This window comes from Ruditapes philippinarum, unplaced genomic scaffold (assembly GCF_026571515.1).
Source record: "Ruditapes philippinarum isolate M1 unplaced genomic scaffold, ASM2657151v2 ctg4998_1_1_1_1, whole genome shotgun sequence".
NCBI classification, from domain to species: Eukaryota; Metazoa; Mollusca; class Bivalvia; order Venerida; family Veneridae; genus Ruditapes; species Ruditapes philippinarum.
The window spans coordinates 2,568-20,022 of NW_026857060.1; the positions used below are offsets into that span (position 1 = coordinate 2,568).

The 17,455-nt window shown below is 33.6% G+C and overlaps 1 protein-coding gene across 1 annotated transcript; it reads right to left on the reverse strand.

Moving 5' to 3' along the window:
• Positions 1-1,922: 1,922 nt before the first annotated feature.
• LOC132748639 (uncharacterized) lies at positions 1,923-12,763 on the reverse strand. The gene is made up of 4 exons (XM_060738248.1): positions 12,467-12,763; positions 4,719-4,860; positions 4,190-4,362; positions 1,923-2,162 (listed from the first exon to the last, which is right to left on the reverse strand). The coding sequence occupies exons 2-4, from the start codon at positions 4,825-4,827 to the stop codon at positions 2,052-2,054; spliced, it is 393 nt and encodes a 130-aa protein (XP_060594231.1). The 5' UTR covers positions 4,828-4,860; positions 12,467-12,763; the 3' UTR covers positions 1,923-2,051.
• Between the last annotated feature and the right edge of the window lie 4,692 nt (positions 12,764-17,455).

Here is a 17,455-nt window from a genome sequence, read left to right on the forward strand (position 1 = left end):
TAACAACTGTACTTCTTACAGACCTAATTTCGGGGAAGTAAGATATTCTAACAAGAAAAAGAGGTGTATTTTTTTTAATATACAAGTGTTATTTTTTTTAGACATTTAAACAATAAAAAAAAACAGTGCTTGAAATAAACAGTTTATATTGCCCTTTTAATCTATATAAAATCAAGGAACAAATATGCCTGAAGATTGCTTATATTTTCTACATCCACTGATACACCACATAGATCAGAAGTTTGATAAAACTGGCCACCTGCCTTTGCCACCATATGTGCATGACTAATTTTTTGACTGGTCATTCCTACAAATCAGACTGTTCCATGTGATTATTTTGGGGAAAGATAACATTTCCTATCCTGAATTTGTAAAAAAGGACATTGCATTTTCTTTTTCAAAAATGTATAATGATTTTTAAACTTTACATATCTATTACTTATTTGATTTTTTTTTCACATTCAATGATTGTAAGATAGAACTGATGAGTGCTTTGATTTTTTGATTTACCCTGTTTTACATAACATTGGACCTGCCCAGGGTCTGAAACATATAGGTTAGCAAGCTGGTGGAAATCACAGAGAATCTACTTGATGTTTTAGGAATTTTAGAGATATTGTTTTGTTTAAGATGTTTAAGTATAGTTATGGTAAATAAGAATAACAAGAAGAATCACATTGGACAAGAAGATATACAACAAAATCAGGTAAATACCTTTGAGTTACATTTATGCAGAATTGATACAGGTTATATACATTTGTATTAAACAATCAAAGTAAGATGGCAGCAAACTAAAATTTGTAACTTGAGAGATCAAGGCTGTTTTTATTTCTAAGCTTCATACATTAGATTTACTAATACTTGTAATTGATTTAAATCTAGATTTAATAGTTAAATTAATTGAATTTTTAGAACTAAATTGTACAATCAGTAGTTTTATGCAGCTGAATAAGACAGGGTTATCATAATCATTTATCATTTTATTGTTGTTTTCAATGGAGAAATCTGATATTACATTTTACATACATTGCAGGCTAGTGGGACCAGTTCTTACTTTGAGATGCCAGGTGAATAATGATATGCAGTATTGAGCCTGAAAAGGTATATTTTTTTAATCTCTATACTTACTGCTTTAAATCTTTCACAGAAAAGAGCATAATAAATGTTGTTGCAAATAGTGCAGTTAATCAATTCTTATAGAGACTTTTAGCAATTCTTAAACAACACTGTTGACTTGTGCACTAAAATGAGATAATGTGTAACTTAGTATATTTGTATATGCATAAGCATAAATAGCTAATATAGTTTGATGATATAAAAAATATGAAATATAACTGCATATACAATGGTCTGAATTTATTCCACATCTTTTTTAATTAATTATGAATTTTATCTTTAAAGGTGAACACAGCCACATGAAGTTCTCCGAGGAAATAGAAGCAGAGCACTGAAACAGACATCAATAAAAGAAATAGTAGTTTGAATAATCAGAAATATTTGATCAAATTTATGATTTGAACAGTTCCTCACCGACAGACTTCCAGCAACATAATTGTATAAATAAAGTGTTTGATTCCAAGAAAACCAGTAAAAAACAAAAACTTGCTGCTAGAAATAATTATTTTGTTTTTGTTATAGTGAATGTAAGATGATTGAACTGAAGGATATGTATGTTGAATTTTGTATTTTGCTCATTTATATGACTATGAATATAAATTAATAAACATTTTTGAAATTAAATTACTAAACTTTTATTTTATTTCAAGCTTTTTTGACATCAAGCAACATATATGCGACTTACATGTGACTTATATGTTACTTATAAGTGACTTATATTAAGTCACTTATATGTAACATATAAGTCACTTATATGTAACATATAAGTCACTTATATGTTACTTATAAGTTGAGCATATCTTTGACTTACATGTCACACATTTGTGACTTATATATAACTTATACTTCACTTATATGTCAAAATGCCAGACATATACTGCACTTACATCTAATTTGCATTTAAAATACATATACTTGACTTATAGGTGAATTGACTAAGTGAAGTATAATCTACATATAAAATAGCCTATAAGTGACTTATAAGTGAATTCCGTAAGGGTGGAACTTCCAGCATGAAACTCCGCCTTCCGCAGACCCGTACCAATCTAAAAGAAAAATCATGATCTCATGTAATGAACAAAAGACTATAAAGCAAATCACTAAATTACTCAAATATCAGATTTTCTTTTCATTTTTGATGTCACACAAAACTGTAGAGATTGAATGGCAAAAGTAAACAGTATAAAGCCCGGCTAGACAGCACAGGAATGCAGAGTGGCCTGGTTCTAAACTGGTGGCAAAGAGTAATCGCTTTTGGTTTCAGCAGGTGAGGTGTTAAGAACAACAATTCTTTTTAGAAATGATGTTATATTAACATTTGTTTTATTTTCCAATCCATCAGTAAAATGGAAAGACAGCACATGTCCATACAACCCACATACACTCAATAATGTTATTTTTATTAAGAAAACCACCAACTAACAACAGAAATTTGTTAGCCGGGGCTTCATGTTTGCAATTTTGCTTTATAATTAGGTTATGTTTGGCAAGGATAAAGACCAGAGATAAAAAGGTTATATAATACGTTCGAATCAGCAAATAATTTGGAAATTTTACTAAAAAGTTAAAAACTACCAGATTTTAAACAAGAGACAATGAAAAATTCACTACGAATTATTTTTGACACATAAAACAAGATGTTAGGCAAGCTTAATCATTAAACTTTAATTAAGCACCTAAAACTCACTTTTTAAAGGAGAAAAAATGGGTCAAAGACATAAAAGGCGGGTTGCATTTGTATACCAAATATCATGATGCTGTGATGTTATGAAAAAATTTACCACCGACCATTAATGTTAAAAATTTAACTATGTTGGCAAACAGATAGTGGGTGTGCGACAGACCTGAAATTGACTCCCACAGTATGGGACCATGTTTCTATGCTGTATGCCAAATATCAAGAGGCTGTGACAAGTAGTTGCTGAGAAAACTGTTAAGAAAATTTCCTACCAATGACTATTAATGTCGAAAATATAACTAACTCTGTATACAGGAAGTGGATGAGCGACAGACCTGCAATCCAATCCCTCCATATGGGACCAGGTGTCAATGCTGTATGCTAAATATCAAGAGGTATCTGACAAGTAGTTGCTGAGAAAACTGTTACAAAAATTTCGTACCATTGACCATTAATGTTGAAAAATTAACTAAGTCTGTAAACAGGAGAGGAATGAGTCAAAGACCTGAAATCGATAAACAGAAAGTGGACAAGGGACAGACCTGAAATCGAATCCTAGGATGTGGGACCATGTGTCAATGCTGTATGCCAAATATCAAGAGGCTGTGATAAGTAGTTGCTGAGAAAATTTTTACGAAAAGTTTTTCCCCGCCAGCCCGCTGCCCGAAATTTAGCATACTATAACCCAGGTTTGCACCTGTGCAACCAGGTCAATTAGCATTTTTGATGGTGTTTTTGTAGTATATACAAAAGTTTTCCGACAAACCCTGTAACAATTATCACAAGAACTCCTGACAAGTTAACATAAGAACTCCATCCCTCGTGTAACAGTTCCACCCCCATGATTCTAGTACCTTTAGAATATTCAGACATAATTCAGGCATAATATTTTTATTCTGGCACCCTAGGCAAATGCTGGCACCTTGATATTAACTAGTTTCTTTTCCAAAGGTTGGTCAGTAACTAACACTTTAGTTTACTAACACCCTTACAAGCCTCTGTTGTCGAGGGGTTAGAGTCGATGACTACTAATCCAGTACCCTCTCTGGTGTGGGTTCGATCCCCAGGAGATGCTTTGGTAGTTTAGCGCGGAGGAAGGTAGTCTAGTACTGGTGTAACTCTCCAGGAACGGTTAGGAAACTACCCGCCTATATGACTGTTGGAAAAAAGCGTAAAATGAAACAAACAAACAAACTAAAAAACAAACATGGACAAAGGATTACATTGTATGCCTCCCTCTCTAAGACAAAACCAGGTAAATGCTGGCACCTTCATAGAACTAGGATATGATATTTGACTGGTCACATAGTCACATCAATCTAGCACAGAATAGCACAATGTCTATCACATAAGATATTATATATGAAGTCCTGTTAAGGTATAGCTCACACCTACTTTCCTGCCTTGCAATTCTTCCTCATCAGAATCGTCCGTTAACGTAATCTCACTAAAGGTAGAGGTCTCTGTTATCGTTGTATCTTCACCAATATCATTGGTTCCTGAGATTAACTTGGGCTGGTTCCCTGCTGTAATCCCAACATCAGGTTGCCTTGTCTGAGGCTGGGAACCTGTAAATATATAATTCTTACATGCACTCTATTTCTGTATATCAATTATTTAAGGAATGTGAGGGAATATTGATGCAGCTTATGACCTTTCCTATTTTAGCTTTATAGTTTCCATATAAGAATTCACTGTAACAAAGCATAACTTGAACCAAGTCACAAGCAAACCAAAATAGATGTACAAAATATTCTCCCCTTGAAACTAACCAACACTTTATAACATTCATACTAAAATTAATATAATTCTATAGAAACTTTGCAGATTATAAACAACACAACATTATCAGAGTCATATTTCAAATATCATCCTAATATTCTCCATTCTTAGGACTGATGTTACCATGTAAAACATAATTTACCTGGAAGATTTGTTTTAAACACAGAATGATCTTCGTTGGCTCCTATCACACGATGATATCTTGACATGAATTCTTCCTCTCGGTCACGATAATGACGACGTATCATCATTCCATCTCACTGTAGGGCGTGAAGTAGCACCATCTAAAATTGAAATTCATCATTTTTTACACAGATGGAACATTCGCTTGAATTACAAATATCGAAGTTCAAATTTAAACACCATCCTGGAATATAATTTTTATAAACTGTATTCTTGCTTAAAAACTGTGCACCCAGATATAGATTAACGGAAAAAACATGCATTAATTAATTCAAAATCCTCTATTATAAGCAAGCCAGTCTCTATCTTATTGGACAATTTGAATTAGACCAATGACAATTTTAATCATTCAATTAGGAAACAAATTGCAGTGATGCAAAAGTAAGACTATTTAAGAAGAGATGCAGAGAAAAAAGTCTTTGACAAAATGATGTCCCTATAGATAACCTTAATCCATTGGAATATTTTTAATATTAAAAAGGGATTCAAAGGAAAATTATAGAAATAATATTGTTGGAATAAATAACAAATTATATTTAAAATGTATCCTAGTAAATGTAATCAAAACTGATTATAAAGCATCATGCCTACAGAAGATAATTGAAAATCACCTTCTTAGTATTATTTAAAAAGTTTTCTGAAAAACATCTAAAAGAAATTGAAATATTGCCTTGAAATGTTTGTATTTTAATGTTTTTGCTCAGACGATGCATTTTTGTATTTTCTGATCGTAAGATCAGTAAATACATAGCTAACATCCACGGTCTAACACAAAATTTCCTAACATTCCTAACAACGCAAAGTAGTTCTCACTCAAAACTGCTTAAAAACCAGCAATTTAAAAGAAAGAATAATTTTTAATGTAGGCATTTAACGAATTACAGTGCATTAAAAGTTTAGATTAGTCTAATATGAGGTTACAATCACAAATTTCGTGGATGAATATCTTTTTTACCCAATGAAAAATGTTCGGCTATTTCCGTAAAGCTTCGGATTATCATCAATATCATTTTAATCAATGAAAATGCTATTTTTAGCTATGCCGATTACCGAATACTCCAGAGCGTAGTACACAAATAAATCTGACTGTCGATTAGTGTCCGACTTTATTTGTCATCCAATGAAAACGCTGTATGTCTGTGCGTTAATTTTCATAGAAGAACAAAAGTCGATAGGCCTACTATATCGAATTCCGTCAATAGTCGACTTCTATTTTTCATAGTACTTCACAGAACCGCATAGTGACGTAATAAAGCGAATGATAATGAGGCCAAATAAAGTTTGACACTAAATACAGTAAAAACCCTCAATTAAGACCACCATCGGGACTGGACCGAAGTGGTCTTAATTGCGGGGTGGTCTTAATTGTGGATATTCTTATCATTGCTTACACACGATATGACCAGGGCCTATTTTAGTCATTTTGTATGAACAAACAACATGTATCTTAACCTGCAAATACATTATAAAAGTATATATTTTATAATGAGAAAACATATTTCTGAAGAAATTTAATATAAAATTTTCTTTGTTCTGTTTTGAATAATAATTATTGTATGAGGTACATAATTCACATATAATATCAGACTTTATTTCTTCACAAAACAAATGTGCATAAAGCAACATTAAACCACTATGAAATTAACATTCTCACCTTTTTTCATTAAATATCCCATAAATAACAGCTTTTGACACCTTGTGTAATCAAGTGTCATGCCTAAGAGCAATCAAGCAGATAATAACACATTTAAGATCTAGGAAGGTGTTGATTTTAATATCAGTGGTCTCAATAGTGAGGTCAAATAAAGAACAAAATAAGGAATTGGGACTGAATTTGGTGGTCTTAAATGTGGATAAGTGAGGTGGTCTTAATTCTGGATCATGTAACCATTGACATAAAGAACAGAAAATTCCGTTCTTTTAAAAATTGGTCTTAAAAGCGGGGTGGTCTTAAATCCGAGGTGGTCTTTAGTAGGGATTCTACTGTATGTTAGTATTCATCCGTGCTATTCTACAGAAATTAGAAACATTCTCCTGTCGCTATCGCTCCCGTCGAATTTTATAATTTCTGTAGAACAGCACGGATGAACACTAACATATACGTACTGCAATATATACATGTCGGACTGTTTTGGCGAGAAGATTTTCGATAAATTATTTTCATCAGTGTTAAACAACACGTTTATCGTGAACAAAATACCTCGAAATTAATAAGGATTACAAACACGAAATGGAAATTCTCAATTTAGAATTACATAATGTATTCGTTTTTATTCAAGGTTCATATGTATAACTTTTTTTTTCATGCAAAATTCCATATGTAAATCTCAAAATGTTATAGAAGAAAATCAAAACGCTGTCGCTGCGTAAGATGAATTATAGTATATAAAAATAAACTTATACAGGAAAGTACATACAGATAGTCAGTATGATTTAGATTGCAAAGATCAGAAAATACCATAGAGCTGCAGCCCTTTGATTAATTCACTGGGATATACCTTCTTTTATTATACTACAAAGTATTCTTTCGTCTGGGTTATTTTTAGTACCACTTGATGGTACTGGAAATATGCGGACTTGATACCTGGTGAGCCAAACCATAAATGCATATTTAAATACAAGCCACGGCAAAATGGATCCTGAGATTTTTCCAACCACTATTGTGACATGTGACCATGTTGTATCAATCATCTTCCCGGCTATCACATTATACTAGGAAGAAACACATTTCACTGACATTTCGTCAAATTTATTCTTGAAATTAAAAGGTTTTGAGGGGAGAACAACATATAACAAGAACTGTCGGAGGACAGTAAGGCTATTGACTATTCCAAAAAGTTGTCACAAGGGTGTTTTTTTTAGTATAATAATGCTTACCTATGAATACATAAAATTGACCGAAAAGGTACAAAGGCTTGTTATTAAAGGGGCAACATTCGCTGCCGCGGCAGCGAGTATTTGTGGGTGTGACTAATCAGTGATGTAAAACTGTCTGTTATAAACCCTGAACTATAAATAGCATGCAGTGTTAACCTGCAGAGAGAATGTAAACAAAAACAGCTGATTTTACACAGGAGAGGTTTAATGGATGTTTTATATAACTCACAGATTAATTAAAGACATTATTATTTTTGAAGTCGGTTGTTTTTCTTTTTTTTTCACTGGAATGCTGTATGTGTCCTTCATCAAGTCAGACAATTATATCCAAATCCAAAAGATGTGCCTTACATAGGAACAACCTGCTAAAAATGTTCTTAACAGGAATTTAAAATGTTTTTAAGCTGTTAATGTATAAATTTTTTTATGCATATGCAACATTTTGTTTCATTAACATTTGTGAAACGTAGTTTTTGACTACAAGATATTTACAACAAAATAAAGTGTAAATGAAATAAACCTGGAAGTTACTTTTACTATTTTCATGAAACCATTCAGATACAAGTTAAATCAGTACTTTGAAATTTAACAAGAGCGATCAGTAATCACATGTGTCGCCTCATGATGGCCAATTTCATGTTGGGACAAATTTTGTGACAGACGGACAGACAGACGGACAGTGCACAACTAGACTTGGTACTGATCATTCCTGTAAAGTTTGGATAAAATTGCACCAGTAGTTTATGAGGAGTAGTCCGGACAAGCTTTTGCGTATCTGGCAACACACAGAAAAAAAACACCTTTTTATCAAAGGGCCATAACTCAGTCAAAAATCATTCAACCAGAAAACCCGTGCAATATGCGCAAGGACTTGAGCTACAGATCAATCCTGTAAAGTTTCGTTGAAATCGCATTAGTGGTATATAAAGAGAAGAAGTCCGGACAAACTTTAAAAATAAAATTATTAAAGGGCTATAACTCAAACAAAAATCATTGAACCGGAAAATGCTGCCAATATGCACAACTAGACTTGGTACTGATCATTCCTGTAAAGTTTGGATGAAATTGCACCTGTAGTTTATGAGGAGTAGTCCGGACAAGCTTTTGTGTATCTGGCAACACACAGAAAAAGAAACCTTTTTATCAAAGGGCCATAACTCGGCCAAAAATCATTCAACCGGAAAACCTTGCAATATGCGCAAGGACTTGAGCTACAGATCAATCCTGTAAAGTTTCATTGAAATTGCATTAGTAATATAAGAGAAATAGTCCGGACAAACTTTAAAATTAAAAATTATTAAAGGGCCATTACTCTGACAAAAATCATTGAACCGGAAAATGCTGACAATATGCACAACTAGACTTGGTACTGATCATTCCTGTAAAGTTTTGGATGAAATTGCACTAGTAGTTTAAGAGGAGTAGTCGGGACAAGTTTTGTGACGGACGGACAGACGGACAGACAGACAGACGGACAGACAGACGACGGAGAAGTGATCCCTATACTACTCCGTAGAGGCGACACAAAACAAATCATATTTTAATGGATTATTGTAAATTTGTTGGATTTGATAAAGCAAGTCAGTAAAAGTTGTTTTTTTCTTATCATGTATTCAGCATTCCAATGTGTCGTCTGTCTGCTACAAATCTCTCTCCCTGAAATAAACACTGCCACGTGCTTCTGTTTACTACTGAAGGTTCATGACCTGTAATGATCACATGGCTCCTCCCAGGGAAATTCAAATTTCAAATTTGACAGCCAGTATTTTTTTCCAGAAATACACTTTACAAAGTTATATTTTGAATAATTTTGGTCAATCTTTATCAAAAATATCTATGCCTACAAACATGCCAAGTGTTGTTTTAATGCATATGGTAATTAATCTTAAATCTTTGAAAAAGGGTCCCTGAAGTGAAGCATGCATAAAATTAATAAGAAACCTGCCCTTGCGCCATCTGCTGGCTTTTATAGTCCAGTTGGGCCTTTAAGATGTTAATCAAGTAAATCACTGCTTTATTATTATGAATGCATAAAATTGTCCCAAGATAACAGCTTACAAGCAAAACTTTACCATGAATTTCTAAGTTGAAAAAGGGGAGAAAAATCAGCCTAAATGCAAGATAAAATTATGGATCTTGGTCAGTGACCTACAATTATGACCCTAAATGCATATGGGAAGTTTTAAATAAATATCTTTAATAGTTATTGAGATATGTAAAACTTAACCAAGAGACTAAGTAGAAAAGGGGAGATATATCAGCCTAAATGCAGGATAGAGTTATGGAACTTGGTCAGTGACCTACAATTATGACCCTAAATGCATATGTGAAGTTTCAAATCAAAATCTCTGGTAGTTATTGAGTTTCAGAGATATGCAAAACTTTCATGTTAAACTTAACCAAGAAAAGGAGAATTTTTAAGTACAAAAGGGAGCATAATTCAGTCAAAATACATGGCAGAGTAATGAATCTTGAGATGTGACCTTTAATTATGACCTTAAGTACATGTGTAAAGTTTCAAGTAAATATATTTGAAGACCTTTAACCTTTAACCAAAATTTCTAAGTTTCAAAGGGGCAAATAATTCTGCAAATATTGCAGGCAGAGTTATGCAACTTTGCAAACTGATGTACATTGTTACTATAAATAAGTATTGTAAGTTTCAATTGAATATCTCAAGCAATAATTGAAATATTTGACTTTACAAAACTTTAACCAACGCAGACGCCGTCGCAACTACAATAGCTCTCATATTCTTCGAATAGTAGAGCTAAAAACACCAAGCCCGTTTGTATATTTATTTTAACCACTGGTTTCAGGTAAGAAGATGTCAGTACCTTAAACCTTACTACACCAGTTTTTACCGTTAAATAATTGTAATTCTATTTCATTTTCTATTTTATTTTACCATCTGAAGGCAAGTGGCTTAAATCTCTTTAATATAATTGTTGATTAATCCCAAAGTGGTTAACAAATACTTAACAAATTTTACTGCAATAAAATACATGTATATAAAACATTATAATACATGTGTATCATACACATTTAATGTGGCAAATATTTCAGAATTTCAGAAAGCAAAAAATATCAATGCCTGAATCCCAGACTAGGTTGTCCTGTACAAATGATATATGAATGTTTCCAGGAGTCTGATACATAAATTGGTCACAGAAGCTAAACATAGATAGATGTGATCTTAAACTTTAAATATCTACTCATGAATCAGAATCTACAATTCCCAAAGCCTAGACATTTGACATGTAGCATCATCTATAGTTCTCTATAAAAGTAAAATAAATCATGCTCCTGGGGTAGAAATTTGTTGTGCCATGGGGGCCACTTAATTTATATAGACTTGTATTGTAAAATTAATTTAACTCTTCCTCTGCAAAATTTAAATGCAAAGACCAAGTCACCTAAGATATTTCTCATGTAGCATTTGCCAAACACACGGTGCATATCCATAAAGGTACCCTCTTTGCGAAATCTGCTGAAACGGTACCCTCTTTGCGCATGCACAGGCCACTCTCTGCTAAAAACAAACCAGCGATGGATAACAATCCAGTAAAATTTAAATATAATAAGGAAAGAAGGTATATCACGTAGAAAAGTTGTATACCACGGAACAGTAGAATGTTTCATCTATGTGCTGATTTGTCATGTGCCCGTTTTTCATGTACTACAACTTCACAATAAGCTACAAAAATTGACATGTCTTACTTCGCCCATCACCTCGACATATTTTTCGGGCTGAAATGAACCTGTGGCTTGATTATATATGCATCATACATATTTAATATGTTCATTTACATATCATCTCCGGACAAATGGCTGTAAATCGTAAAAATAATTGTAAAATTAATAATAACACCCTACTTTCGGTTTTGCAGCGGCACGGGGTACCTCTCTTCATTTGAATTTTTTAACACACAGACACCCTCTCATATTTTTTTACAAAAGGGTACCTCAAAGCACGACATATGCTTTTATTTGCGTTAATCGTAAGGTATGTAATATTTCTTACTTTTATGTAAATATTGCATACTTAACGATTAACGCAAATAAAAGCATATGTCATGCCTTGAGGGTACCTATGAATAATGTTTTAAAAAATGAGTGGGTACCTGTGATATAAAAATTCAAACGAAGAAAGGTAGCCCGTGCCGCTGCAAAACTGAAAGTAGGGTGTTTTTATAAATTTTACAGTTATTTTCGACAATGTAATGCCATTTGTCCAAAGATGATAATTATGTAAATGAACATACTAAATATGTATGATGCATAGTATAATCAAGCCACAGGTTCATTTCAGCCCGAAAAGTATGTCGAGGTGATGGGCGAAGCAAGACATGTCGAGCTTTTGTAGCTTATTGTGAGGTTGCAGTGCATGAAAAACAGGCACATGACAAATCAGCACATGGATAAAACATTCTTGTGTTCCGTGGTATACATCCTTTCCACGTGTCATACCTCCTTTCCTTATAACAATGAATTTTTACTGGCTTGTTATCCATCGCTGGTTTGTTTTGAGCAGAGAGTGGCCTGTGCATGTACAAAGAGGGTACCGTTTCAGCAGATTTCGCAAAGAGGGTACCGATATGGATATGCACCGTGAAACAGAAGCACATAAAAATTCTACAGACTGGAACCTAGGCTATGTGGTCAAAATCCATCAAGTTGTTTAGAAGAAGACATCATTTTTTAATAAAGAAATTGTGGACAATGAAAGACCACAAAAGAATTACACACTGCCATCTCAAAATCTCACCTCTGAGCACTTTGTGAGATAAGAGCATTTAGGTAGGTTGAAAAATACCGGTTAAAACTTACAAGAAATCTTGTCCTTTCTGAATGATATGAGTGTTTTGGCAGATCATTTAACAATACGCCATGCATCACCTCAAAATTCTGCCTCTGTCTATTCTTCTCTTTCCTGCTGACGGCAGCAGACACTTGTGTTGCATGTTTTTGCTTGTTATACAGTTCTTCAAGCTGTCTTTTATGAGGCTCCTCTTCCTCTCTCATGTGTTTTTATCCCTCCTCCTTCTGTTGCTGCACTCTTTTGGCTTTCTTTTTTCATTGTATCTGTTCCTAGTCATATTGACGCTGTTTGACACATGGTTGCTGAGGATTCTCACTCTCTGATAAACAATTAATATATAATTTCATATGTAGTGAATAAATGGTTATTTTAAATAATCGGTGACATTAAACAACAAGAGGGCCATGATGGCCCTGAGGTCGCTCACCTGTATATAGGCCGCCCCAACCACGGGCTTTTATTTGCACAAACTTGGTAGACACCCATAAGAAAATGTTTCATGCTAAACATCTAAGCTCTAGCTCATTGGGCTATTTAAAAGAAGATTTTTTTAAAGTTTTTACTATACACATATAGTTAAAAACAATGACACGCCTGGGGCCGGGCCAGTTATGACCCCAGGGTTTTTATTTGAACAAACTTTGTAGACACTTACTAGAATATGTTTCATGCTTAATATCTAAACTCTAGCTATTTGGGTTTTTTCAAAGAAGATTTTAAGTTTTTGCTATACACATATAAGGAAAATCAATGACCCGGGCCGGGCCAATTTTGACCCCAGGTCTTTTATTTGAACAAACTTTGTAGACACTCACTAAAAGATGTTTCATGCTTAATATCTTAACTCTAGCTATTTGGGTTTTTTTCAAAAAAGATTTTTTAAGTTTTTGCTATACACATATAAGGAAAATCAATGACCCCCGGGCGGGCCAATTTTGACCCCAGGGCTTTTATTTGAACAAACTTGGTAGACACCTATTAGAACATGTTTGATGCTAAATATCTTAACCATAGCTCTTTGAGTTCTTTAAAAGAAGATTTTTAAGTTTTTACTATATGCATATATAGGGCAAAATCAATGACCCCCCCGGGCGGGGTCAATTTTGACCCCAGGGCTTTTATTTAAACAAACTTGGTAGACACTTATTAGAACATGTTTCATGCTAAATATCTTAGCGCTAACTCTTTTGGTTCTTTAAAAGAAGATTTTTTAAGTTTTTACTATATGCATATAGGGAAAATCAATGACCCCCTGGGGCGGGGCCAATTTTGACCCCAGGGCTTTTCTTTGAACAAACTTGATAGACACCTATTAGAACATGTTTGATGCTCAATGTCTTAGCCATAGATCTTTGAGTTCTTTAAAAGAAGATTTTTTAAGTTTTCACTATATGCATATAGGGAAAATCAATGACCCCCCGGGGCGGGGCCAATTTTGACCCCAGGGCTTTTATTTGAACAAACTTGGTAGACACTCACTAGAAGATGTTTCATGTCAAATATCTAAGCTCTAGCTCTTATGGTTTTTTAAAAGAAGATATTTAAAGGTTTTTTTTTCGGTTGCCATGGCAACCAGAGTTCTGCATGGAATTAAATTCTTTGAACAATTTTTAAAGGTGACCACCAAAGGAACATTCCTGTGAAGTTTGGATGAAATTGGCCTTGTGGTTTATGAGGAGATGTCATTTAAAGTAAAAGTTTACGGACGACGGACGACGGACGGACGCCGGACGCCGGACGAAAAGCGATCACAAAAGCTCACCCTGTCACTTTGTGACAGGTGAGCTAAAAATATCATGAACAAAATTCAGATGGCTGATTTTTATATTTTAAAAAAAATCCACAAAATCTTACTTTTATACCATTAATATTGCACGGAGATAAATCAAAGCACTGAATGTGCTGAAATTGTTTAGGTCACAAACAAGCAATATTTTTTTGTAATCCTGATAGTTCTTTAACTAGAGCTTAGCATTAATCCTGTTTATTTATTATCAACAATTTTTCTATTTGACAAAACAAGAGCGATCAGTGATCACATGTGTCGCCTCATGATAGCCAATTTCATGTTGGGACAAGTTTTGTGACAGACGGACAGTGCACAACTAGACTTGGTACTGATCATTCCTGTAAAGTTTGGATGAAATTGCACCAGTAGTTTATGAGGAGTAGTCCGGACAAGCTTTTGTGTATAGATCTGTCAACACACAGAAAAAAACACCTTTTTATCAAAGGGCCATAACTCGGCCAAAAATCATTCAACCGGAAAACATGTGCAATATGCGCAAGGACTTGAGCTACAGATCAATCCTGTAAAGTTTCATTGAAATTGCATTAGTGGTATAAGAGAAGTAGTCCGGACAAACTTTAAAAATAAAAATTATTAAAGGGCCATTACTCTTACAAAAATCATTGAACCGGAAAATGCTGACAATATGCACAACTAGACTTGGTACTGATCATTCCTGTAAAGTTTGGATGAAATTGCACAAGCAGTTTATGAGGAGTAGTCCTGACAAGTTTTGTGACAGACGGTCAGACGGACATTCTCACAGGACAGTAATTACTAATTATGTGGCTACTCTATTGCTCTCTATTGTTCTTTTTAGCCACACAAAAGAAAATAGCCGCATAAAAGCATTACGGAATGAATGACATCAAAGAGAAAGAACAGTTACCTATTGTCCCTCTAGCCACATAATTACTCTCCTGTGAGTGCTGACAGACAGACAGACGGACAGACAGACGATGGAGAAGTGATCCCTATATGTCGCCACTACTCCGTAGAGGCGACAGAATAAATAACTTATCTACAATGTGTAATGTAATTTTGGCAATAAAATATATTTATTTTCATGTGTCTTTATTCAATAAAAGTTGTTTTCTTATATTTCCCAGTTTATACAAATAACGGAGTTTAACTTATCTACAGTGTGTAATGTAATTTTAGTAATAAAATATATTTATTTTTGTGTGTTTTTATTCTATAAAAGTTGTTATAATATTATATTTTTCCAGTTTATATAAATAACAAAGTTATAAAATGTGTTATGTAATTTTGTTAATAAAATATTCATTTCATTTTCATGTGTTTTTATTCTATAAAAGTTCAGTGTTTTTTTTCACCAAAATATTTTGGGAAATTCGGCCCCCTTCCCCCCCCCCCCCTCAACATAGTATGTTTTTTCCCCCCTCAAAGCCTACATTTCCCCCTATATTGCAGCGTGCAATAAATATCATTTTTATGCAACTAACAGCCGAAAAATGTTTTATTTAATGCCTGTAACAGTTACTGTTAAGCAAGGTTGTTTACAAATCGTTCTCTGGTAGGTAAGGGGAGCTACTCCCAGCGTCCCAACAAGTTTATGCGACGCATTGATATTTTAGATCCGTATATTAAGAAAAAAGAGACATTTTTTAAACTTGTGTTGCAAGAGTTGCTCCCCTTTTTCACGGTAACAAGAAAACAATATAAAATGAGTAAACAAATAAAATTCCCCCTCTATAGAATTTTCCCGCTCCAAAGGGCACTACATGCCCCCTCTCCCCCAAAATGTGAAAAAAAACCACTGAAGTTGTTAGTATAATTTTCCAGTTGATGTAAATAACGAAGTTATAAAATGTGTTAAGAAATATTGATTATAAAATATTTGGTTTTCGTGTGTTTTTATTCAATAAAAACTGTATTTAGTGTAATTAATTTATGAATATAAAAACAGGAAAAGGAAAAAAGTTTTCCATCAACAGTTTGGAAACGTTTGTAATTGAACACGTGGCCAATTGTTATTTAACTGTGGCGAATCGTTATTACTCTGTGTCAAATTGTTATGTGGCGAATCGTTAGTGTGGCGAATCTTTACATTACCCTATTAAGAACCCAAAATAAACTGGGTAAAAATATTCTGTTTTACGGTTTCAACAAAAGTAACAGCGCAAATTTGAAAACATCATATTTTGTCCCGTAATATAAAGGATCCCAGTACAATAATTACACAACACATTTGTACAAGTTTTACAAAAATATAGAAAATTTCTGCATTCTGAAATAATCTTGAAAATCGCGAAAATATATGACACTAAGTCTGAAACTTTTGTCACGTCACTTTATCACTTTATCTGTCAGTAAAACCTAAAAAAAACACAATCAACTCGCTACAGTAAAACATATTCAAGGAAACCTTAATAATGTTAACATTTTTACTGTTTGAAATTACCTCTTTGGTCCTTTATTCAAATGATTTTCATGCAAAAATCTGAAAACGTGTTGCAAATGGTTTACATTTTAAAGGGAGATAACTTACATTAATTCGTACTACATATTTTCGTACCTTATCTGCAAAAACTAGGTTCAGCGATATAAAGGCAGAGATATATAATATACATGTATTTTAACGTCTCTGATAAAGGCCATCTTGGCCCTCTTGTTTAATTTTATCCTAATACTGTCTATCTTATCATTGTACATGCAGAGGGGCGATGGGGGATTCACCCCTATTTTTGAGAATTCACCCCTATTTTTTGAGAGGAAGGGGGAAAATTTTACATAGACAAAGAAGGGAAAAGATCAACAAATGTAATAAATTCTCACTTTTCAATAACCCCCCCCCCCTTTTTCAAATCCTAGAATAGACACTGGTACATGCATAAGCAGCAAAACAAAACGCTGTTTTATCCACAGACGCTTGGATGTCAGATCCTGTCCCCCAACGTGATACGCCCCTGTAAACACTTTATCAAAATATTTTCATATTTAAACACGAATGGGTCATCTGCTACAACGATAGAACTGGTTAAAGTGAAGAAACCCTTATTTTAAAAGATTTTAGAATCTTGTTCAATATTTTTATTTTGTAACTTTCAATTGGGAATTTTTTTCAGTAGATTGGGAAAATAATATACTATTTTCAGTTGGGAATATGACCCAATAACGGGTATAAAATATGCCAAAAAAATCCCTGTAAACATATCAAAGGAAAATACATTACCTTGTTAAATAT

Coding starts and splice junctions, on each gene's coding strand:
- LOC132748639 (XM_060738248.1), bottom strand. CDS start 4,827: ATGATGATACGTCGTCATTATCGTGACCGAGAGGAAGAATTCATGTCA. Junction 4,363..4,718: donor GTTTAAAACAAATCTTCCAG/GTAAATTATGTT, acceptor ATATATTTACAG/GTTCCCAGCCTCAGACAAGG. Junction 2,163..4,189: donor AAGAATTGCAAGGCAGGAAA/GTAGGTGTGAGC, acceptor TTTTTCTTTTAG/ATTGGTACGGGTCTGCGGAA.